General features: G+C 42.1%; 1 protein-coding gene across 4 annotated transcripts in view; it reads left to right on the top strand.

The window, feature by feature from the left end:
• The window catches only part of DHX57 (DExH-box helicase 57), a 56,656-nt gene extending 38,347 nt beyond the window's left edge, over positions 1-18,309 (top strand). For all 4 annotated transcript variants that reach the window (XM_035000962.1, XM_035000961.1, XM_035000959.1 and 1 more), the window contains 9 exons: positions 479-679; positions 1,866-2,142; positions 4,409-4,504; positions 4,807-4,890; positions 7,398-7,532; positions 8,437-8,511; positions 10,419-10,553; positions 13,385-13,585; positions 15,505-18,309. In XM_035000962.1, the coding sequence (XP_034856853.1) occupies positions 479-679; positions 1,866-2,142; positions 4,409-4,504; positions 4,807-4,890; positions 7,398-7,532; positions 8,437-8,511; positions 10,419-10,553; positions 13,385-13,585; positions 15,505-15,648 (1,348 nt within the window). In that variant the 3' untranslated portion in view covers positions 15,649-18,309. The remainder of the gene's footprint in view (positions 1-478; positions 680-1,865; positions 2,143-4,408; positions 4,505-4,806; positions 4,891-7,397; positions 7,533-8,436; positions 8,512-10,418; positions 10,554-13,384; positions 13,586-15,504) is intronic.
• Positions 18,310-26,021: the final 7,712 nt, after the last annotated feature.

Raw genomic sequence — 26,021 nt, 5'->3', positions numbered from 1 at the left:
TTCTGTACCGGGGCCCTAGTCTCAAAGTCAAACGGTGGTGGAAAGTTTTCAGGTTTTACCTTGGAAGTAATTATTTTTCCTCTCTTTTTTCCATACGCTTTACATGTGCTTGAGTGAAAAAGAGGTGACTTAGGTGGTGATGGATGTGTTCATTAGTTTGATTGCGGTAACCATTTCACAGTGTACGCATTTATCAAAACATCACATTGTACACCTTAAGTATATACAGTTTTTATTTGTCAAATAAATACACAAAAAAGAAAAGGTCGCATAAAGGAACTGCATGTAGTTCACCAACATTTGATGCCACTGAAATTCGCGCTGTGTGCTCCCACCGCAGACTGAACTACCCGAGAACACACCGGACACTTGTCCTTTGGTGGAAGTAAGGTAGTGCATCTGCTCTGTCCATGCTAAGCAGGGTCTTAGCCATGTTTTTATAGAATAATTCCTTTTTCCATTTTCTCTTTCTCTGTAGATATGACGCCAGCAAAGGGATGGAGAGCCTAGAGGATACTTTTGTCTCTCAAGCCAATGCTCTGCAGAGAAAGGGTCGAGCGGGCCGGGTTGCCTCTGGGGTCTGCTTCCACTTATTCACCAGCCATCACTTCAATCACCAGCTGTTAAAGCAGCAGCTGCCAGAGATCCAAAGAGTGCCGTTGGAACAGCTGTGTCTGAGGTACACCTTGATCTTTGTGTTCTGGCTTCCAGAAGGTCTACATATTTCTCACCCGAAGTCCCGTGGGTTCTTCTTAGTAGGAGACATTTTGCTGAGAGTGGACATGGATGAATTCACTCATTTGCAAAGGAAGAGCTCTTCAGTGTTGCCTTTACCATTCGTGTTAACTTTCTGCACATGAAGATCTCTTACATTGCAAAGAATGGCCCTAAAATAGAGCTTAAGAATACATTTGTAACTCAGGAAAGTAATCTAACTTATCAAGAAATTTCTGCTAGGGGCAACACCAATATTAAATCATAAAAGGCAAAAAGATCTACAGCCTCATTATCAGAGCAAAGTGAACAAAAACAACTTGAGAAACATCCTTATTTACCTGATGAACAAAAAACAAATTTCATAAAATAGGATTTAATGAATGAATGATTGAACTCAGTGTTACTGAAGCTGGGCAACCTTTGGTTCAACCTTTCTGAAAATGTGGTTGGCATTAGTAAGAACCCATGCCCTCTGACCCAGTCACTGCTTTGAGGGAGTATGCCCATAAAATAATAACCCAAAGCAAAAAGTTACTAGTACAAAGAAGTTATAGCTCTCCTTTTATCCAGCAGGTATATTTTGAAAGCCTTCCATTTGCCAGGGGTTGAGCTAAGCACTAGAGATAGGATACAAGACTCAGGCCCTGCTTTTAAGTGTCCACAGTCAGGTCTTAAGAAGTTGGGCAAGCAGTTGCTTTGAACTAAGGTAGTAACAGTGCAAATGAAGAGGAGCGGAGAGATCTGAGAAAGTTTTGGAAGTTGAATGACCCATGAGGGAGGATGAGAGAGGGGAAAATGTAATTACATGGTACATATGATTTAAAAACAGTTCAGGGGCACCTGGGTGGCTTAGTCGGTTGGGTGTCCAACTCTTGATTTCGGCTCAGGTCGTGATCTCGGGGTGGGAAGATCGAGCCCCACTTCAGGCTCTATGCTCAGCTCAGAGTCTGCTTAAGATTCTCTCTCTCCCTCTTCTGCTGCCCCTCCCCCCCCAAAAGAAAAAGAAAATGTATTTAGCATTGTCTGGCTTATGAAAGCGTATGTCTGGGAAATTACCAACTATTTTCATTCAAGAAAGAAGCTTACTCCTCTGTGTCATCTCTCCAGAAATAAAATGGACAAATTACTATTTTGTTTTCTTTTTGTAGAATTAAAATTTTAGAGATGTTTAGCACTCACAATCTCCAGTCTGTGTTCTCTCGGCTCATTGAGCCGCCACACACTGACTCTCTCCGTGCCTCAAAAATACGATTACGAGACTTAGGAGCGTTAACTCCAGATGAAAAGCTGACCCCCCTAGGGTATCACTTGGCCTCTCTGCCCGTGGATGTGAGAATCGGCAAACTGATGCTGTTTGGGTCTATCTTCCGCTGTCTGGATCCTGCCCTCACCATTGCTGCCAGTTTGGCTTTTAAGTCTCCTTTTGTAAGTAAACAACATTCATCTAAACTGGAGTCCAGAGGTCTCTAAGGGGACCATGGGGGGATTCAGGGTTATGTGAGCCTGCCCACACATTTTCTTATGAGGATGATAGATGGGAAGTCTTAGGTCGCAATGTCTGTAACTTTTGTCTGATCCTCAAAGAAATCCATGCCTCAAATAAAGATTAAGAACTGAAGATCCAACTTATTGAAATAACCTAAATGTGCTTTTTATTGTATCTGCTCCACTATGCTCATTAAAGAAAAATCAGAAAATGCAAGCAAGCAAAAGTGCCCCAGCATGATTTTAACAGGCAGTAAATACATTGGACCACTTTTTTTTTTAACAGCTTTATTGAAATATAATTCGCCCATTTAAATTGTACATTCAGTAATTTTATGTGGTCCTCATCATGGTCAGTTTTAGAACATTTCTGTGACCTCATTAAGAAACCCCTTAGCAGTCACTCCCCTTCCCCCCTCTAATTCCTCATCCACCACAGCCCTAGGCAACCACCAGTTTGCTTTCTGTCTTCATAGATTTACCTCTTCCAGACATTTCACATTAATGAAATAATAAAATATATGGTCTTTTGTGACTGGCTTCTTCACTTAGCATAATGCTTTTAAGGTGCATTTATGTTACAGCGTAGTAACATAGGTAACATATGCACTATAACATAGTAACAGATCAGTACTCTGTTCCTTTGCCAAATAATATCCTTTGTATGGACGTACCACATGTTGTTTATCCGTTCAGCACTGGATGGACATTTGGGATTGTTTCCACCTTTGCTGGTAAACATTCATGTACAAGTTTTTATGTAGACATATGTTTTCATTTGTCTTGGGTATATACCTAGGAGTAAAATTACTGGATCAAATAGTAACTCTATATTTCACTTTCTGAGGAACTTCCAGTTCTTTTTCCAGAGTAGCTGCACATTACATTCTGCCAACCTTTTATCAGGGTTGCAATTTCTCCCCATCTTCACCAACACTTGTTATTATCTGACTTTTTTATTATAATCATACTAGGGGGTATGAATTTGTAGTTTCGACTTGTGTTTCCCTGATGGCTAATGATAGTAAACTTTTCATTTGCTTATTTCCCATTTGTATATCTTCTTTCAAGAAATGTCTATTCAGATCCTTTGCCCATTTCTTAATTGGGTTATTCATCTTTTAATATTGATTTGTAAGAGTTGTTTATATATTCTGGATACAGGTCCCTTATGAGAAATATGATCTGCAAATATTTTCTCCCATTCTCTGGGTTACCTTTTTCACTTTCTTGATATGTCCTTTGAAACACTAAAGATATTAATTTTGATTAAGTCCAGTTTATCCACTTTTTTGTTCCTTGAGCTTCCATTGTCATAGTTAAGAATCTTAAAAACAAAAAAAATAGACCCCATTGCCAAAATGGCTGAAGGGGAGTGGAAGATACAGGCTTCCAGTTATAGAATGAATAACTCATGGGAATAAAAGGCACAGCATAAAGAATATAGTCAGCAATATTGTAATAGTGTTGTATGATGACAGATGGTAGCTACCCTTGTGAGCATAGCATAATGTATCAATTACTGACTTGTCAAATCGCTATGTTGTATACCTGAAACTAATGTAACATTGTGTGTCAACTACACTAAAAAAAAATTGATTGCCAGATCCAAAGTTAATGAAGTTTTATTCCATTTATCTCTCTGTTTTTTTCTAAGTTTTATAGTTTTATTTTTATTTATTTTTTAGTGGGGGTGGGGCAAGGGGCAGAGGGAGAGGGAGTATCTTAAGCAGACTCCACGCTCAGCATGGAGCCCGACGTGGGGCTCGATCTCACAACCCTGAGATCATGACCTGAGCCGAAATCAAGAGTCGGACACCCAACCACCTGAGCCACCCAGGCGCCCCATAAGAGTTTTATAGTTTTTGCTCTTACATTAAGGTCTTTGGTCTATTTTGAGTTAATTTTTGTAAATGGCATGAGGTAAGAGTCCAACTTCATTCTTTTGCATATGACTATTCAGTTGTCCCAGTACTATTTGTTGAAAAGACTGTTCTTTCACCATTGAATGGTCTTGGCATTCTTGTCAAAAATCATGGGGCCCCTGGCTGGCTCAGTCCGTGGAGCATGCAACTCTTGATCTCAGGTTTGTAAGTTCGAACCCCGCATTGGGTATAGAGATTATTTAAAAATAAAATCTTGAAGGAAAAAAAAGAAAGAAACCTCAGGTAAAATGTGCCCTTCAAACCTGGTTTTCCTCATTTAGGTATCTCCCTGGGATAAAAAAGAGGAAGCTAACCAGAAAAAGCTAGAATTTGCATTTGCAAACAGCGACTATCTGGCTCTTCTACGAGCATATAAGGTAAGTATATAACTTAATAGCTGAGGTATGTGTATATATATATTTTTAAAGATTTTTATTTATTCATTTGACAGAGACACAGCGAGAGAGGGAACACAAGCAGGGGGAGGGGGAGAGGGAGAAGCAAGCCTCCCACAGAGCAGGGAGCCTGATGCGGGGCTCGATCCCAGGACCCTGGGATCATGACCTGAGCCGAAGGCAGACGCTTAACGACTGAGCCACCCAGGCGCCCCAATAGCTGAGGTATATTAACAGAATTGGCACTAAAGAGTAAGTTCACTTTTATTTTCTCCAAAATTTAGGGATGGCAGCTAAGTACGAAAGAAGGAATGCGTGCAAGTTACAATTACTGCAGACAGAACTTCTTGTCTGGAAGAGTTCTTCAGGTGAGTTGTTTCTGTGGCAGTTTGTTTTCATTCATTTTTCTATTGTAGCCATACACCAGAGGGTGTTGCAACTTTGTTTCCCTTGTCCTGCCTCACATTAAAAGTATCATTTCTGAAATATGCTTGGCTTTATCTGCCATGTAAAACACACTCCTGTTTTACATCCTCTGACATGAGGCCTTCTGCACTGAACCTTTCAACTGACCCACTTTTCCTCTTTTCAATGAATCTGTGTTTACTTATGTGGAGGATAGGAGAATATGACACTGTGAAGATTACTGCTTACCGGAAGTCAGTTTTTTCAGGAATTCTACCAGGTGTTCTTAACCTGGATCTATAAACCCCTGAAATTATATGCAAAATCAGATGCTTATACATATGTGCTTTATTGTGGAGAGAGGGACCATAGCTTTCATCATATTCTCAGAGCAGTCTGTGACCATCACCAAGCTCCTTACCTTCTCCGCAAAAGGAAAGAATGAGTCCTGAACCAGGTTTTGTTCATTTTCCTTATGTCCATCAGAGGCTGAGATGTCAATAATGAGTGTACAAGAAAGAGAAGCTTTCTCTTCTTCTGGGCCATAGTGGAGAGGGCTCTGTCCTCCGTTGGGACAGTGTTGTTGGCACCTTTCCACAGCGGTAGGAGAAGCCAGAGTAATGGCGGTACACAGCTTTGTAAAGCATCTGTTTTACTCAGAGATTTTCAGGCTGGGGAAAGGGAAGGACTTTGCTTTCCTATTAAAAGATGTCCTAGAATAGAACACAAAATTAATGTCCTTAGTGCTTACCCCTACCTGACATTTATTTATCTCTCTATCCCACAAGCTCCCTCAGAGCCGAGACCTTACCGTGTTGTTCGACAGTGTATCCCCAGTGCCAGGAATGGTGCTTAGCACCAGCTGACGCTCAGTAAAGATTCACTGAAGAAACGCAGAAGTGAATGAATTGGTTATTTAAAATGAGGGGCGCCTGGGTGGCTCAGTCGTTAAGCGTCTGCCTTCGGCTCAGGTCATGATCCCGGGGTCCTGGGATCGAGCCCCGCATCGGGCTCCCTGCTCTGCGGGAGGCCTGCTTCTCCCTCTCCCACTCCCCCTGCTTGTGTTCCCTCTCTCGCTGTGTCTCTCTCTGTCAAATAAATAAGTAAAATCTTCTAAAAATAAATAAATAAAAAATAAAACGAAGTAAGAGACTTCAGAAGCATCCCACTATTGGTCTTCATTCTCCTCTGCTGTGAGGTGTACTACAGTGAGGCATCGTGAGAGGACACGGGCTCAAGCTTTGTTCTAAGGACACCAAAAGCAGTAATTTTCAGTCTTGGCTGCACATTAGATTCACCTGAGGAGGCTTAACAAAATAAATAAATAAAAATGCCCAGGTTCCACCCCAGGCCAGTTACATCTGGATCTCTGTGGATGGGGCCTGAGCATCTGTTTATTGTTGTTGGGTGCACCAAGGGATTCTAGTATGCAGCCAGGGTTGAGAGCCACTGGTCTGAAGGGTATGTTATATGGAAGGTGCAGTTGTAGATATGTCCTCAAGTCATTAATATTTAAGTGTAAAGTGATATTTCTTTCAGATTACATTTCTTATGAATGTTCAGGATGTATGTACATTTTGCCATGATCTGGAAGGTCCATCACAGTTTCCTCTTCTCACTAAAGATATTAAGATTTATTAAGATAGCAGTTAAAACCTTGTCATGATAGAGAAGTCCTAGCTATATTTTGCCAGGTTATCCATGTGTACATGAGACATTTCAAGAAAATACTTAAGCTGTCATCAAGAGACAGGGTAGTATTGCTTGGCTCTCAGTTCTTTGACTGTCCTTACCTCCTTCCCTATCCTTCTGATCCTTCCCTATCATCTGATACACAGCCTCTGTTTGAACAGTGGCCGGAAGAGAAGGAGGTCTGTTCTTTTCTTTCTCACACTTGTGCTCAGCTACACAAAGGGGTGTCTAAATCTAAACCACTTAATAATGTCCTTATTCCTAGGAAAAGATGTGAGCCAGAGAGATCACAAGGTAATAGAAAGTAAGTTCTGAGCTGGGTGTTCTGCATCCATTGAGAGAGAACACTAACCACTCTGGGCTCCAGTGAGGAACTAAGGGGACCAGAGCAGAAATGTAAGTAGGGAAAACTGGACAATGTCACAGCACCTTGAATGGGGGTCCAAAGTAAACTGTATTTTTTTGCTGTCCTAAGAATTGCCGGTAAAGTCAGACCTACCCCCATTCCGATGAATGTGTTTTTAAAAACTGTGATTTAGAGTTAAATAAATGATCCTTAGGTTTCCTGAAATTGGTTGAATTTCTGTGTAACTCTTTCACTCTGTCTGCTGGTTTGTCAAAGTAAAAAGTGCCCTTCTGGCAATGACCAGACAAGACAATCTTCATACCTGTCTGATGACCCATAGGAGCCTCACTGCTATCCACTGAAGTAAAGACTCTGCACTTACCTTTGACTTGCTGCTGCCTAGCCTTAAAGAATTTTTTCCATTTCTTTCAGGAAATGGCCATCCTCAAACGACAATTCACTGAACTGTTATCAGATATAGGCTTTGTAAAGGAGGGACTCAGAGCAAGGGAAATTGAGAAAAGGGCCCAAGGAGGAGATGGTATCTTGGACGCCACAGGAGAAGAGGTAAAGAATGTGTAGTTAGTTCTTTTATTTCTCTTTAATTAGCACATGGATAGTATATTAACTCACTTAATTTTTTACTTAAGCCCGCTGAGCAGTGGGCTTAGTGAAATTCTTCTTCTTTTTTTTTTTTTTTGAAATTCTTGATTTTCTTTCCACAAATAAGTGTCAGGAAACACTCCTAAAAACAGAAGGGTTTTTCTGTTAATTGTTGCTACTATTGTTTTTTTTTTTTTAATTTCACACCAGTTCTTTTTTTTTTAAGATTCATTTATTTATTTGAGAGAGAGAGAGCACAAGCGGGAGGGGCAGAGGGAGAGGGAGAGAGCAACTCAGGGCTTGATCTCACCACCCTGAGATCACGACCTGAGCTGAAACCAAGAGTCGGATGCTTAACCAACTGCTCCACCCAGGCGTCCCCAAACCGGTTCTTGATAAGCTTATGAGAGGTGAAATAGATGTTTCAGTAATGTCTTCTTAAATCACACCAGCCTTTTTCCAACCAAGAATAGTTTTTTTTTATATGACCAAGGAAGAACGCTTCTTCAAGATGAACCTGATGCTTCCCTGTTCTCAGTGCAGTTAGTACTTTCTGCAGATCATGAGCATCTCATGAGCAAGAATCTCTGTCCACTGATCCTTAGGAACACTGGCTTTGTAACTGCTTTGCAGAGACCCAGAGTTACTGTGGGCTTCTTGGAGTGGGTCCTATGTGAATATGGTCTGGTAGACTTATTTTTTACCTAGAAAGAAAGAATTTTTCTAGCAAAAAGATAGAAATTAGGTATTTTAATTTAGTTTTGTTTTGTTTTAAGATAGAAATCCAATGAAATATAATGGTAAATTCCAGGGTACAAACAGAAGTAGCCACATTACTTATAAGATCAATGCTGTCTTTCTCTCATAGGCAAACTCAAATGCTGAGAACCCCAAGCTGATATCAGCAATGCTGTGTGCTGCTCTTTATCCAAATGTAGTGCAGGTAACAAAACGTTTTTCCTAGTTCCTCCCACTTCTTGTTTGATCTGTAGCCAAGGGACGTAAGTTAAGACATACACATTAATCATCTTAAAGAGATACATACATGTAAACTTTGTATACATTTCCAGTCCTTCAGTTCCCCAAATCTCTTCAGATAACATTGTTCAAGAACACATTGATTGTATAAAATGAGGTGCCTTTTTAATCCCTCTGACATGACATTCTAGAAATTTAAATGGACATAGATGTCCCCCTGCCAGCTAACGTGTGCATAACCAGCCTTCTATATTAGATAGACGCTTGATTCTACTACAGTTTCCGTTATGGCCTCTGCTCTGGACTACAGTTAGGTAAGAACGAAATCAAACAAGCCAGGGCTCTGCCATGGGACCAGCTGTGGCCAGCCTTCTGGAAAACCCTCCTATATGTGCTGTTGGACTTTTACCTAAGTTTTAATTATCCAGTCCTTGTCAAACTTAGAAAGACTATGAATTTGTCAGAGTGCTAAATTGTTTCTCATTTAACATTTTGTTAAATGCTCGGTTGACATCTGCGGATGAATTTCTGGCACATTTTCTGCTCAGTACTTGCATGCTTTTCAAACCATTTGAAATTTATTTTAAAAAATCATTTGAAGCAAAAGTATGGAGACAGGAAAAAAAAAACAAAAAACCCCCAAGGATTGGGAGGAACAAATAGGCAGAGCATAGACAATTTTTAGAGCAATGAAAAGACTCTGCATGATACCATCGTAATACGTGCATGTCATTATACATTTGCACAAACCCATAGAATACACACCACCAAGAGTGAACCCTAAGGTAAACTATGGGCTTTGGGCGATTACAGCAATGTGACACAAGTTTTTAAAAATTGTAATACTGGTGCTGTCAGAAGCCGCCACAATGAACCCCCTCACTCTTAGTGGGAGTATAAATTGATACACCCTTTCTAGATTTCATTTCTGAGGACTTATTGATTAGGAAATAATTGCATGTATGCATAAAAATACAGCTAGGAGAATGTTCATTCTAGCTCTGTTTATAATTACAAACAATCTAAGGTACCAATAATAGGGAATTTATTAGTTAAATTATTATAGATCCTCATAACTAGGTATAGCCATTTAGAATTACGTTTTAAGAAAATATTTAATAACATGGAAAGATGTTCTCAATGTATTAAGTTTAAAAAGTAGATTGTAGAAAATGATCCTACATTAGTTTCAATACGTGTACATTTTTATTTATATTATATGTTTATAGTTTTCCTTGTGTATATAAACAAATCTAGCACCGAAAACTAAAATATTCATCAAATATAGTGCTAGTTATCTCTTAAACATGTGATTACAGGGTATCTTTATTTTCTTCTTTTTTCCTAATATGTTACTTTCTATAGTAACAGTGTATTATTTTTGCAAAACATATATGTGGATAATTCATATGTATGTATATGTGCACATAAACTTTTTCTTTTCAAATGAAACAATGTGTTTATTCATATAATTCTTTCCCTCTTTTGGAAAGAAATACATTGGGAAAAATTGGATTAGGATTGAAGCAGATTCCTGCTCCACTGTTCCCAGCTGGATCTCTGCAGCTGAGATTCGGTGCAGACCTCCAGTAGCAACGTCCGTCCACCCCCATGTGGCTGGTGTGTGGTATAGTCTCCCAGAGCTGCTACACCTCATCCACACTTCTTGGTGGTTCAAAAAAAGAAAAGGGGGGAAAGTATGCTTATACTGCTTTCAAAAGGAAACAGGGAAGAAACAGCAAAAGCATTCAGACAAGACTGGTTTTGTGCCAAGGGATGCTTCTTATCATGAAAAAATATATAATATATTCATATATATAAATATATATATATTTCCCCCCCCCGCCCAAAAAAAAAATACCTGTTGTTTAGGTGAAAAGCCCAGAAGGGAAATTTCAGAAGACCAGTACCGGAGCTGTCAGAATGCAACCCAAATCAGATGAGTTGAAGTTTGTCACCAAGAATGATGGATATGTGCACATTCACCCTTCCTCAGTGAACTATCAGGTTGGAATGGTGGGGTACACCTGTATTTACATATGGCAGGTCCTGCAGGGGGCAGCACAGTCCCTTCAAACCTCCTTCTATTGTTCTCTGTCCCCAGCAGCACCACTGACTTGGGGAAGGTTGAATAAGCATGAGCAGACTAGAAATTGGACTGTTTGGGGAAAGACTATTTCCATTTTAAGAAAATTCTACTGGATACCAAAAAAATGCTCAAACCTGCTTTCAGATGTAAAATTGTTTCTCTGCAGTGGTGATTGAAGAAGTCGGGCTGTAACTGCATCCCTAAATGTGTGCCTTAAATGACCTGAACTTACCGATGGCACTGCCTCGGTGCTCCTTCCTCCCGCAGCTGCCGGGCTCTGCTCCCGCCGCTCCGCTCACCTCCCCACAGGTTATGCGTCGCCTCCTTGTCAAACCCAGAGAACACGCCCTGGTCCTCCTCAGACTTGACTCTTGTGTAGTATTTGACAGCACTAACCTCCCGTCCTCCTGAAACTATCTTTGATGTGGTTTTGCTCCTGAAATGCCACTTTCTTCTCATTCTCTCTGATCATCCCCCGACACCTCTTTGACTGGTTCCTTTGCTCTGAAATAGTGGTTCTGTCCTTAGTCCTCATTTTCTCCCTACAGGGCACTTAATCTTCCCGAAGCACCAGACATGGCACTGTGGTTCTAATGGCCACCTACAAGCGGCCACAGAGCCCCAGATCTCTCTCTGGGCCTGGGCTTCTTCGGAGCTCTCCTGCTGGAGATCATCAGCCGGATGCCTGCCACTCACCTCAGACTCTATCTCCCACTTCCCTCTTCTCTTCCTGTCTTCTGTGTCTTGGTGAACGGCCCCCTCCCAACCAGAACCCTGCGCTCACAGAGACCCTGCCGCTCTTCTCCTTACTCCGGTCCATTTGGACCCCAGGTCCCAGCAGTTGCCCCTAACGACACTCTCAGATGGGCCTCCTCCCCTTCTCCCCACCGTCCCTTCCTCAGTTCAAACCCCGAAAGTGCTGTCACAATCTGACTTCCGATCCTTCCTCTCCAGCCTTTTACAGTCCTGCTGCCAGAAGTAACTTAGCAAAACACACAGTCAGTCATGTCATTCCCTGGCTTAGAACTCTTCCTACATGGAGTCTCCTGCAAACGCTCCTGGGATCCTGTGTGCCTGGCCCCTCCTATACCATGTCCCGCACCGTTCCCCCCCCCCCCGGTCCTTCTGTGTGCCATGACATTGGACACACTTCCTCAGAACCTGGAATGATGTTCTCATTCTCAGCAGGCTCCTAGTCTTCGAGCTTCCATGAAGAAGCTCTCCCTCAAAGTTGCTCTTTATTTCTGGTTCCACCATCGTGTGGCATGCATTTTATCCACTGTTGCGCTTATCACATTGTTTTATAGTTTGTGGTACATCTCCTTTGTGGAATTGTGAAATTCCTAAAGACAGGAATTGTATGGTAGACATTTTTGTATTCTCAGTGTCTAGCGTGGCGCCTAGCAGAAAGCAGATGCTCAATAAAACTTAGAGAGGAGATGGAGCAAAAGAGGACAGGAGGACGGAGGAAGAGAATTTGAAGTGTCAGGGCTGGTCAGCCCCCTGCAACTACTGAGTAATGTGTCAGCAGAGCATGAAAAGGGTCTCCTTAAGCCCAGAAGAATCTGAGGCCCGGAGGTCATCTGGTCTCTCAGCTGCACATGTACTTAGGAGCTAGAGGGCTGAGCTAGCTCTGCTCCTTCTCTTCTGACTTTACCTTGACAGTCATGCAATGAATCCAAATTATTCATGCATCCATTCAGTATCTACTAGCAACTCCTCTGTGCCAGGCACGGTTGTGGGCCATGGAGGGCAGTGGATGAGCTGGACAGACAAGGCCTCTGTCCTCAGGGAGCTTCTGTTCTGCTGAGGAAGACAGGCAAGAAATAAGTAAACAGATCACCTCAGGTTAGTGACAAATGCTATCAAGAAAAAGAAAACCGAGTAAGACGTTGAGAGTGACAGGAGAGGGGCCATTTTGCTGAGAGTGGTCAGGGAAGAACCGTCTGAGGAGAAAACGACTGAGCAGATCCCAAATGCAGTGAAGGGCGAGCCATGGAGATATCTAAGGAGAGAACATTCCGGCAGAGGAAACGAGACGGGAGCACACTGGCGCGCTCTGGGGGCGCAGGCCAGCGGCTGGGACAGGCGGGGTGCGCTGTGAGGTGCCGGAGGAGCCGCTGTGCTGGGCCAGGTTGGGGGGGGCCTCAGAGGCCATGGTAAGGGTCTCAGATTTTATCCTCCAAGTCGCTGCAGGCTTTTGCGCATGGGTTTTTAAAAGATCACGGTGGCTGCTGGGCGGGAAGAGACCATGAAGGGGTAAAACAGAAGGCAGGTGAGCGCTTAGGAAGCCGTGACCGTGGTCCGTGCGAGTCGGTGATGCTCTGAGCTGAGGTGGTAGCTGTCACGGCGGGGAGAATATGTCAGTTCGTTATGTATTTAGAAAAGAGAACCGACAGGCCCTAGTGATAATTTCGATGGAGTGAGGGGAAAGAGCAGTTGAGGATGGCTTCTAACTTGGGGACGTGAGCAGCGAGGTGAATGGGAACATCATGTACTGAGCGGGAGGGGAATACCGTAAAGAGGGGGAAATCAAGAATTCATTTTGAACGAAAATCCGAGATGCTTATTAGAGATCCAAAGTGAGACGTCAAGAAGGCAATTGCACGTGGAAGCCTGGCCTCGGGGGACAGGTACCGGCTGGAGAGAATTTGGGGAGTCGTTCATAGACAGGTGGTACTTCAATCCGTGGAATGGGGGGAGCTCCCCTCCAGCTGCCAGTGTCGTCATCTGAGGTTTTCTGTTCCAGGTCAGACACTTTGACAGCCCCTACCTGGTGTACCACGAAAAGATCAAAACTAGTCGGGTGTTCATCCGAGACTGCAGTATGGTGTCCGTGTACCCACTGGTCTTGTTCGGGGGAGGCCAAGTGAGTGTGCAGCTTCAGAGAGGGGAGTTTGTAGTGTCCTTGGATGATGGTTGGATCCGTTTTGCAGCTGCTTCCCATCAGGTAAGGGCTAGCGGGCCTGTCTGTGAGGCGCAGGCCCTGAGGGGCTTTGATGCTGTGAATAGAGGGCATTCCTTCAGGCGCCACAGACAACAGAGCTGAGGCAGAGTGAACTGTGGGGGGGTGGGGGGGACATGGAGCACGACCCAGGCTAGGAGCGAGGCCAGGGCTGGAGGCTCAGTGAGAGCCTGGGCAGTGCACGGGGAGGGGAGCCCAGGATGGGCTGGTGTGAAGGGTTCGGGGCAGAAGCCATGAGTGAGATGTTGGACCTTCCTAATTGTTGTACAAATAACACATGTTCACCAAAGAAAAATCAGAAAATATAGATGAGCAAAAATAAACAAAAATCACCCTGATTCTACCACTACCATTAAGAAAAAAAAAAAAAAGGAAGTGGGTCTGAATTCTTTTATTCTCAGGTCTCACATATTCACTATTGGAATCTCTGCAGAAACATTTAAGGGGGGAGTATATGTTTAGGAAAGAAAAATTCATTTTAACATTTGCATCTGGCAGAAAGGTAGCAAGAAGCAGAAACACCAACTCAAACATTAAAGAGAATTTATCGGCACATTTAACTATAAAGTCTAAAGCAGCATAGTCCAATAAAAATATGTGAGACATATATGTAAGTTCAATTTTTCTAGTAGCCACATGTAAAAAATAGGTGAAATTAATTTTATTTAACCTAATATAGCTAAAAAGTTTTAATTTTAACACGTAATCAGTATAAGAATTTATTGAGATGTATTTTTTTTATATTAAATCTTTAAAATCTGGGGTGTATTTTACACTCACAGCACATCTGTTTGAACTGGCCATTAGATTAGCCACGTGTGACAGGTGGCTGCCGTATTGCACAGAACAGGTCAGGAAGGCCAGGCAGGGTTGGTTTAATTCAGCAGCTCAAGGACAACAAAAGCCTGGCTGACCTCATGGTAGCAGCATGGCTGCCGTAGCCCCAGGCCTCACATCTGTGTGGCAGCGTACTGTCCAGGAGGGGAGACAAGAAACTTCCTCTCCTAAATCAATTTCTATGGACAAAGGAATGTCATAAACTCTAAGGCCCAGATGATCTGAGCCATTCACTCCGGCAAAGCTCATGGCATGAGCCTGTTTGAGTTGGGTCAGGGTGCAAACCACATGGTTGCCAAATGATGGGGGAGCGGCAAACCACGTTGGGAGGACATCTCCAGTGCCCACCACACATCAGCATAAGAAAATGCCATAAAAAAATGTGGAGCTATTTCTTCCCATGAAAGCATCAAATGTATCCCAAAGCTACAGATTTTTTTGGTTTAATATCCAGCATTTTTAATTCTCCGTTTTCCTGCTTCTCCTCTTGGAGCAAATTGTAAATGTTGACCAGGCTTTAATATGCAGAACACTACGTAGAAGCCATTCTCCCAGATTTAATCTTTTCTTTAAATGAGATGTGATAGAGGAGCGTTTTTATAATAGACCCCATTGGGGCGCCTGGGTGGCTCAGTCGATAAGCGTCTGCCTTCGGCTCAGGTCATGGTCCCAGGGTCCTGGGATCGAGCCCCGCATCGGGCTCCCCGCTCGGCGGGAGGCCTGCTTCTCCCTCTCCCATTCCCCCTGTTTGTGTTCCCTCTCTCGCTGTGTCTCTCTCTGTCAAATAAATAAATAAAATCTTTAAATATATATATATAATAGACCCCATTTATTATATTGCAGAGCTGACATTGCATAAATGTTCTTACAGCTGCATCAAGAAATTTTAGAAGCCCTTTTAGAATAAATATGTGTTTAGTTTCTCCTCCCCCCTCCCCCCCCCCGCATGGAGTTAAAATTACTACCGGAAATCTAGAATAATGATAATCATCAGTGGGACATTTCCTTTAATAACCTTTCCTCCCCTGTTGACCCAACCACTGCTCACATTGCAACTTTCATTTTAGGTGGCTGAACTAGTAAAGGAACTCCGCTGCGAACTTGACCAGCTTCTCCAGGATAAGATAAAAAACCCAAGCATAGATCTGTGTACATGTCCTCGAGGATCCCGGATCATCAGCATGATTGTGAAACTTGTCACCACACAGTAAAGACCAGTCTTAGGAGAGTGCTTGCTACTCCCCTGCTTCTTGCTCACCTGGGAAATAAGAGCAGGACCTCTACCTCCAACCAGGCTCTGTGCTTGGGCTGCCCTGGTGAAGGAGCCCAGGGCAGGCACTGTGCAGTCAGCTGAGGCCCCACACACACTTAGGGAAGGTTCCCAGACCTTCTGTATTTCGACAGAACAGGGACACTCCCTGCACAATTTGGAGCGTCCGTGCGAGGCAGTCTAAAAACCAGCTTGCCTGTCTTTTTCTCTGTGGCTATCCCGGAATGAATGAAATTCACCTCATCATACAAAAGTGAATGTTTAATACGATTCTGTTTTAATCTATGTATTTTTTTCTCTCCTGCTTTTTTACTAGGGTGAGATAGGAGCATGAGGAGAAATACTGAATGTTTTTTTCTATCATAAAGGCTCATCTGAAAGAAGTTAGAACAGAGAAGGACAAAAAAAAAATCATGAGCGAGAAAAATTAAAATTTCATTTTTAGGCTATTGGCTATAAAGTAAACAATCTGTAAGGGATTTTTATTTTTACTCATTAAAGTTCAGCCTAAAAAACAAACTCGAAGAGCTCTTGTTTGTTATTAAAATGCAACCTGGTTTTATCCTTACCATTCTTATTCTCAAAAGCAGAACAGTCTAGGTGTCTTTGTTTTGGTTTTGGTTTTCCATTTAGGAGTCTCTGCTCTCTCTTAGGAACACACCCAGCTCTAATGGCCACATTTCACATTACCCAGCGGGGAATTTTGATGGTCTTCCCGGAGTGGACTTGGCACAGTCGAGGTAGAAAAGGTTGCCCTGCTAGTGTCAGATTCACAGCCATAAAAATATCTTACAGGAGGCTGCTTGTTTTCACCCGCCACTTAGGTGAATGGGGAGCTAGCATTTTGAAAAACTATCAGTACATTTACATATTCTCTGGACATTTATCCATGTGGCCAGGAAACATCCCAAAGAGCTGAGTAGAAAAAATATTCTTATGTTTGTCTGGCACTCAGGTAGAGTCACTGCAGATTTCATGCTCTAGATGGAATTCAAACTAATCAGCAGAACCACCTCAGTGAAGGGAGTTCACTTTTCACAGTATTATTTCAGTTACATTTTCAGGAAACCTCCTGGACTGTCCAAAATGGTCATTATCAAGCGTGTTTAGCTTTGGCGCACTCGAAGAGCTTAGACTCTAAATAGTATTTTTAAAATATTTAAAATAATACTATCTAAAAATAGTATTTTAAAAGATTCATGTCATCACTTTAAATAAAAAACGTATATGCATAGCACGCACCCACAGTATTCAAGTTCTGACTTGCTACCGAAACAAGGCTCACATTACATAACGGCTCAGGAGAAATGAAGGAGAAGACCACACTCACCCTCTAAAACATTCTTTTGAACCAGTTTTGACTCTCGGTGCTGTAGTGGAACTGATGCTGGCCACCCTAGCTGGAGCCACCTGCCCACTGGACCCACAGCTTTCCACACAGGTTTGCAGCAGAGATACAGTGGGGAGAAGAGAAACAAGAGAACTTTCCATCCAGTGCTGAGAAATCGCTCCCCTCGGGGAGGTTATTCTTGGGCTGGTCACTGGCAGCCACAGACAAATGCACAGCTCATTCCACAGATGTGCCAGGATGTGGAAAAGATCGGAAAGCCTTGACTGAGGACACTGAATAAGAAAGTCCTCCCCGCCAAAACCGAACTTAAGCCCCCTCATTAAAATGATGAAGCAAATGAAACAGGATTACTTCTTCGCAATTGAAGATCAGCACGCTGTAGAGCATTTTAAGGTGAAACCAGATTTCTAAGCCCCAGCAAGATGGTCAGCATTTAATGTTAATTTTATGGAGAATTCTGTAAATGTTTCTCAAGTATTTGCTTTGCTGGAATCTAGCTGGGAAACAATATTGGTAAAGTACTTGCTACAAAATAAGTCTGTGTTAGGGTTTTGTAGTCTGTGTCTTTGGGGAGTTCTCAGGAAATGAGAGTAGGTAAACATTCTTTCTTGCAGAGGTGGTCATAGGTTGGCAGAGCATCAGCTTTGTCTTCTTCCTCCTTGAGTTCCGTATCTGAATATTATAATTCAGACTCCCTGACAAGTATTGAACTTTGGTCTTTTATCCTCCCATTCTGTTATTCGAGCGGTTTAACTAATATACCAAAGCACACAGCCTGTGGATCTGTAGGCATATGGTAAATGTTCTTTTTCCTTTCTAGGCGGTGGTTTGAGTATGTCCCTAAGAGGTTATCCTAAAATAAGACCTTGTGAAAGTACTTTGTAAAATTAAAATGTAGCAAATGTAAGCAAATTGGGACCAAGGGTGTGGTTTTCAGACGCAGCCCAGGCTGGCTTTTTGCGAACTGCACTCTGTTGTGTTTCTCAATGGCTGGGCTGAGCTGGGGAGCTTAGGCGTCACACTCGGAGGGTCCCTTGTGGGTGTCACCTCGTTGCCACAGAAATGAGGATCCCTGGGGGCAGCAGAATTATGCTCACACTGCCATTGTGCTTAAACAAGCCTAGGCAGATGCTGGCTCTTTCCTCAGTCGTGCTAGAATTAAGCGGAATTCCTAGGGCTTGTTTTCTCCCAAATGCAGAGGGAAAGTCGGCTTAAAATATTTAGCCAGTTAATAAACACAGGGTGAGCTACTGTCTTCAGAAGTTAGATCTTGATCATGAAACTGTGTTAGTCAATAGTTGAGTACACACAGTGCGGTGCCTCAGGTGGAAACTATAGAAACAGCTAATCCAATGTAGTGTCACAGCAATAGTTTCAGACTGTTCCAGAGTGACCGGCTTCCATGTCTTTTTAAGTCTCACACATGTAAAGCTGTGTAATGACTGTGTAAACCATTAACCACGATGAGTCATTACCAGGAGAGACTTTTTTTCTTGCCATTTCTAAGTTATCCACCCCCCCAAAACCATATATCAAAGAGATTAGTCTTAAATAAGATTTATAGCCAATCACTAATCCTTAAGGTGCTTTAAAATCTTAAATGTCTTAATAATTTGCTTTGTCAAAGAGCAGAGAAAGAGTTGTGTTGGAAATCACTCGCCTGATACATGAGCCATCAGGTGACATCGATATTTCATAAAGATACAGGAGAGCAGCCCAAACGTGAGCTTGTTCCCACAGACGTTTGAGCCTCTGCCCCGTCTTTGCCGAATGGGGGCCATCCCCGAGTCTACCCCTGAGTCAGTTCCAACCCAGCTAACTGAGTAAATAAGCCAGGACACAGTGCCCCAGTGAGAGCTAGGAGGAGGAGGATGGCTTAGAATCCATTTACTGGATTTCTCCACCTGTATTTCAACTTTTTAGGAAAGAATCAAATCGCAACAAAAGATGATTTGTATGAGGGATTTGTTTGAAAAGGCAACTTCCCAGGGGCGCCTGGGTGGCTCAGGTCCAACTCTTTTGATTTCGGCTCAGGTCGCAATCTCGGCGTGGTGATATCGAGCCCCGTGTCGGGCTCCACGCTTAGCGGGGAGTCGGCTTAAGAGTCTCTCCCTCTGCCCCTCCCCCTGCTCGTGGGCTCTTTCTCAGTCACTCGCTCGCTCTCAATAAATAAATAAATTCTTTTTTTTAAAAAAGGCAACTTCCCGTAAATACCAACAATGAAAATCAGCGTTTAGGATGATAACCCTGACATTACAAATACAATATTCCTAAATATGGTATCATAATGTATTTAATAAACATTTTCAACAGAAACATTTCAAACAGTGAGGGTTTTTGTTATTATTATTCTTTATGCAGAAAAATGCAGTTATTGCTACCTCTTCCAACCTAGGTTTTACTGAGAATGGCCTGAAGGAGTTAATTTTCCTTCCAAGTCGAATTGAGCTTATTTTTATAAAGGGGAGATTATCCATGGCCGGTTTTCTTCTAAATGATTCAAGACAGGATAACATAGCCAAAAAGACTCATTTACTTCCTGAGAGTCCCCTTTTAATAAGTTTTGCCTCGTTCCATCCTTAAGTTTCAAATGTATTAAAACAAAAGAATGTTAACCGTTCAAGTAGGACTTTATTTGTCCATAGAGGTTGATTAACTACAATACAGGATCTTACCATGTACAAAGACTATAGAGAAGTTTCCTCACAGGACAAAATGTATATTTTGCTTGTTTTAAACCAGTGGTCCTCAACTGGAGGCAATTTTGCCCACCAGGGAACACTTAGCAATATCTGGAGACGTCACAACTGAGTGGGGATTGGGGTGTGCTCCTGGCATCTAGTAGTTAGAAGCCAGAGATGCTGCTAAATATCCTACAATGCATAGGATCCTTCTCGAACAAAAAATTACCCAGTTCAAAATGTCAGTAATGCCAAGGTGGAGAAAACCTTTTTAAACAAAATGAGATAGGCGACTACTTAAAAAGTCTAGCTATCAGTTACTAATCAGATATAAATTATGCCCACAGTGGTCTCTGAAACTTATGCTTAAATCAACTCTAATAAACATGTACTGTGTGAATAAGAGCGTATGAGTCCATCATGTTGTTACCCAATGCAGAGTACTTAAGAATGTGAGGAAATGGGGCGCCTGGGTGGCTCAGTTGGTTAAGCGACTGCCGTCAGCTCAGGTCATGATCCTGGAGTCCCGGGATCGAGTCCCGCATCGGGCTCCCTGCTCGGAGGGGAGCCTGCTTCTCCCTCTGACCCTCCCCCTACTCATGTGCTCTCTCATTCTCTCTCTCTCAAATAAATAAATAAAATCTTTAAAAAAAAAAAAAAGAATATGAGGAAATTATATGTACAAATGGGAAAAGCCATGTACAGGTGGGTAAGGATATATTTACTTTAAAAACATGTTCTAGCATTAAATTTCATTTTTGTAAATAACACTTATTTTGAAAATGTGAAAATAGGTTAAAACATGTGTTTTGAAAATACAATTTGTATGTGACACTAATACTGTTAACATTTTCCACTGCAGAACTCAAGTTCTTAGGCCCACAGTAAGATGTCTGAAATACACACACCCTTACTTTATCTTTCTGTTATTTGAACAGAGTCCAACCTAGTAGACTTTGGCCGATATGATATAACACAAATAGGGTTTTAAGAAGGGGGAAGGGAGTGTATAGCTCTATAGGTAGGTAACTGTAAAATGTTGAAATATAACATGAAACCTAATTAGGAACTATAATTTCTAGGCTCAGTAATCCTTCTCCTATCGTTTGAACTGGAAAAAAAAAAAATCAGTTTGTTTTAGGACTTGATTATTAGTAAGATTACCAGACTGAAAGTCAAAGATGTGTTATGCTCTTTAGAAGACAGATGTCCTGCCCCGCATCGGGCTCCCTGCTCGGTGGGAAGCCTGCTTCTCCCTCTCCCACTCCCCCTGCTTGTGTTCCCTCTCTCGCTCTCGCTCTCTGTCAAATAAACAAATAAAAATCTTAAAAAAAAAAAAAAGAAGAAGAAGACAGATGTCCTTACAAATCAGGGGCCATGTTATACCATGGGCACCAAGGGACAATCCCATATGAGGAGGAAACTAATCCATTGATTATAGACCCAGCACAAAATAATCCGTAATTATAGACGTTTCTGTTAATGCCACCCTTCTGCCTCTGAAATTCACCTGTGCACATTCCCATTTAAGCTCCAGCTGTCCCCATTATTTCTGGCCCATAAATCTTTATACCATCCTTTTCCACAGTAAGCATGGCTAAGATGGATTAATTGAAACATGCAATCTGATTAGTTAACAGGGAGGCTGATTGTCCAGTTTATAAGTAATGTGTACTACACGGCTAGTTTGAGACCCATATTGGGGTTGCAGAAATTCCTCCCACATTTATGCTCATAATTTCAATATAACCAACATTTTAAGCAGGTGCTATGTGTCAGCCACGATAGGAATACAAAGATAACTTGGGACACAGGAGGGGCACCTGGGTGGCTCAGTCAGTTAAGCGGCTGCCTTCAGCTCAGGTCATGGTCCCAGGGTCCTGGGATCGAGCCCCGCATCGGGCTCCCTGCTCGGCAGGAACCCTGCTTCTCCCTCTCCTACTCCCCCTGCTTGTGTTCCCTCTCTTGCTGTGTCTCTCTCTGTCAGATAAATAAATAAAATATAAAAACAAAAAAACAAACAAAAAAAGATAAATTGGGACACAGGAGAAACAGGACAATAAAGAAATAAAGTTTACTTGAATAAATTCAGTCAGGAGCTTAATTTACCCCCTGCAAGAGGCTTTGAGGGTTCTAAAGAAACTAGATGCCTATATGTTGAAATTAAAACGAAGGATACTAATGACTTTGACCAAGTCTTTTAATTCTGCCTTTTTTTTTTTTTTAAGACTTTATTTATTTGACAGAGAGAGACACAGCGAGAGAGGGAACACAAGCAGGGGGAGCGCTAGAGGGAGAAGCAGGCTTCCCTGCGGAGCAAGGAGCCTGATGCGGGGCTCGATCCCAGGACCCTGGGATCACGACCTGAGCCGAAGGCAGACGCTTAATGACTGAGCCACCCAGGCACCCTTAATTCTGCTTTTTAAGCATCTCATCTCATTCAGCAATTAGGTGTGCCTTTTTGTTGTTGTTGTTTACTGGAGAGAGAGAGCAAGTGACAAAGAGCGAGCATGAGCGGTGGGGAGGGGCAGAGGGAGCAGGAGAGAGACAAGCAGACTCCCCGCTGAGCAGGGAGCCCAATGTGGGGCTCAATCCCAGGGTCCTGGGATCATGACCTGAGCTGAAGGCAGACGCTTAACGACTGAGCCACCCAGGCACCCCTAGGTGTGTTTCTTCAAACATTGTTAAGGGGAAGCAGGTGGAGGAAGAAAGGGAGAAAAAAAATAAACATTGTGAGCAAACGTCTGCATATCACCAAAAAAGAAGCTGTAGGGAATAAATTTATGGTCTACTCTCTCTTGAAAATGTATTTGGAGGGCGCCTGGGTGGCTCAGTTGGTTAAGTGTCCGACTCTTGGTTTCAGCTCAGGTCGTGGGTTGTCGGATGGAGCCCCATCTCAGGCTCTGCGCTTGGGGTGGGGGTGGGGGAGTCTGTTTGAGACTCTCTCCCTCTGCCCCTCCCCCCAATCGCACGCACTCTCTAAAATAAACTTTAAAAATTAAGAAAAGAGAAAAAAAACCCCAGAAAATATATGTGACCTTAAGTTAGGCAGAGTTCTTAGCTACAAACACCAAAAGCATGATCCATAACAGAAAAAAAAAAATTGGTAAATCATACTTAGTCAATTTCTTAAACTTTTGCAGCTTAAAAACATCGTTAAGAAAATACAAGACAAGCCACAGACTGGGAGGAAATATTTGCAAATTATATTTCGATAAAGCACTTGTATCTAGAATATATTAAGACTTCTTAGAACTCAAGTAGACAACTCAGTTTTAAAGAACAGGCAAAATACTTGAGTAAACATTTCACCAAGGATATACAAATGGCTTAAGAAGCAAATGAAAAGATGCTCAACATCATTAGTCATCAGAGAAATGCAAATGAAAACCACAATGAGATACTACTTCATAACCTCTAGAATCACATACAGTACCACATATTCATAGGGGTGCAGAGAAATTAGAACCCTCATACATTGCTGATGGAATGTAAAATGGTATGGCCATATTAGAAAATAGCTTGATTTCTTAAAAAGTTAGACATAATTTATCATGTAATCCAGTAACTCCATTCATAGGTATTTCACATAAGAGAAATGAAAATATATGTCCATACAGAGACTTCTCACAAATGTTCACAGCAGCATTTTTCATAATAGTTCCAAACTGGGAATAACCCAAATATCCATGGTAAATGAATAAATAAAAAGGAGTATATTCACAATGGAATATTATTAAGAAAAAGGAGCCTGTGATACATGGTACAACATGGATGAACTTCAGAAACATAATGCTAAGTGAAAGAAGCCAGACACAGAGACCACATATGGTATGATTCCATTTATATGAAATATACAGAAATGTCAAGCCAATAGATACAAAAAGATTAGTGGTTGCCTGGGACTGAGGGTGGGAATGGGAATTCACTGCAAATGAGATACAGAATCTTGTTGGGATGAAAATGTTTAAAAAAAATAAAGAATTATGGTGATGGCTGCACAACTCTGTAAATTTACTAAAGATCACTGAATTATATGCTTCAGGTAGATGAATTTTATGATACGTTAATAATACCTCAATAAAGTTCTTTAAAAAAAGATTTTATTTATTCATTTGAGAAAGAGAGAGAGAGCATGAGCAGGGGGAGAGGGAGAGGGAGAAGCAGACTCCTGGCCAAGCAAGGAGCCCGAGGCGGGACTCGATCCCAGGACCCTGAGCCAAAGGCAGACGCTTAACCATCTGAGCTACCCAGGTGCCCCTAAAGTTCTTTTTAAAAAATATGTTGGATGCCTGGGGCGCCTGGGTGGCTCAGTTGGTTAAGCGTCTGCCTTTGGCTCATGTCAGGATCCCAGGGCATCCTGGCTCCCTGCTTCTCCCTCTGCCTGACGCTCTCCCGCTTGTGCTCGCTCTCTCTGACAAATAAATAAATAAAATCTTAAAAAAAAAAAAAAAGTGCATACTTAAAAAAAAAAAAGATTCTCTCCCCTCACCCTAACTGCCCCCCCCGCAGCTGGTGCACATGCGCTCTTTCTTAAAAAAAAAAAAATACACTGGGCACCTGGCTGTCTCAATCGGTAGAGCATATGACTCTTGATCTCAGGGTTGTTAAGTCGGAGCCCCATGTTGGGTAGAGAGATTACTTAAAATCTTTAAAAATAAATAAATAAAAATTTGTTGTAAGATTCCTTTAACTAAAAAAAAAAAAACAAAAAAATAGTGAGGCACCTGGCTGGCTCGGTCAGAAGAGCATGTGACTCTTGATCTTGAGGTCATGAATTCAAGCCCCACCCTGGGTGTAGCAATGACTAAAAAAATAAATAAACAAAAAAAAAATAGTCACTTTACAGTGGAGAAAAGTGAAAAACTACCTTCACCTAGTGATCACAGTTAACATCACCAGAAATGGGACAAATCAATATTATGTACCTCCTGATATGATGTATTGAGAACACACTATCATTTCCAGGGTATTCCTACCCAAAAGAATCCTATCAAATTGAAACAAAATAAAACATCAAACTCAAATTGAGGATTATTCCACAAAATAAATGTCAATGTCCTAAAAATCAAAGAAAGACTGAGGAACTCTTTCCAATTAAACGAAGGGACATGACTGAACATGATGCATGGTCCAAATTTTAAAAATCATTTTGGGGGCACCTGGGTGGCTCAGTCGTTAAGCGTCTGCCTTCAGCTCAGGTCATGATCCCAGGGTCCCTGCTCAGCGGGAGGCCTGCTTCTCCCTCTCCCACTCCCCCTGCTTGTGTTCCCTCTCTCGCTGTCTATCTCTGTCAAATGAAATCTTTAAAAAAAAAAAAAAATCATTTTGTGTTTTGTTTTTCCAGTACAGGACATTGAGACGATCTGGATAAGGTGTGTATTAAACCACAGTACTGTATCAATGTTACTATCCTGATTTTGATGACTGTACTGTGGTTATTTAAGAGAATGTCCTCATTTTTCCATCGTGTCCATGATTTACTCTCAAACAGTTCAGGGGGAGAAAATGAACACACACACATAGACGGAAAATACAAATGTGGTCAAATGTTGACATTTGCTGAGAGAAAGATATATGGGAATTCTTTGTCCTGTTCTTGCAAATTTCCTATAAATCTGAAATTACGTTAAAATAAGTTAAAAGCGGTGCATGTATGCTCTAAGTACATAATTAGAATATATTTCCATTTGAGTAAATATTAGAAACACAAAGAAATAGATTTGACAAAGTGATAAGAATATAAGGTTTCCATGGCAGAGCCAGATCATTTACCCTCTTCGGCACTCAGCTTTTGTTTGCAGGCACATTGTTTAAACAGAGGACTCAGTTGCCAAGAAACAGTCTCTCTCTCCAGCTCATTAGTCTGACAGCAAACAAATCTACCAACACCAGTGCACCTGTCCCTGGAACAGGGCTCAAGCCCAACTGATGCTTTGGGCAATTTCCTACATGGCTTCTCTCATCTCAAGGCCTCCCTGTATTTTGCCAAAATCATTTCCACCCTGAATTTAATTTGTTCTTACTCCTCTTCCCTTATTTCCTTCCCAAAGACATTCCAGGATTTGAATGGGAGGGTCTTAGTCACAAAGAGCAAGGCTATGTACTAAATCTTTTTAGGATCATGGGAACCTTATAAAGTTGTGAGGGATGGACTGTTTCCCCAAGGTTTCTGAACTGCTTTTTCAAGTGTGGCCTGAGACAGGTAGCATCACCATTATCTGGGAGTTTGTTAGAAATGCCAATGCCTGGGTCCCAACCTGGACCTCCTGAGACAGAATC

The sequence above is a fragment of the Mirounga leonina genome, unplaced genomic scaffold (genome assembly GCF_011800145.1).
Source record: "Mirounga leonina isolate KUSES-001 unplaced genomic scaffold, KU_Mleo_1.0 Mir_125, whole genome shotgun sequence".
Lineage (NCBI taxonomy): Eukaryota > Metazoa > Chordata > Mammalia > Carnivora > Phocidae > Mirounga > Mirounga leonina.
The sequence above is the reverse complement of the archived record's forward strand: the minus strand, read 5'-3'. Positions and strand labels throughout refer to the sequence as shown.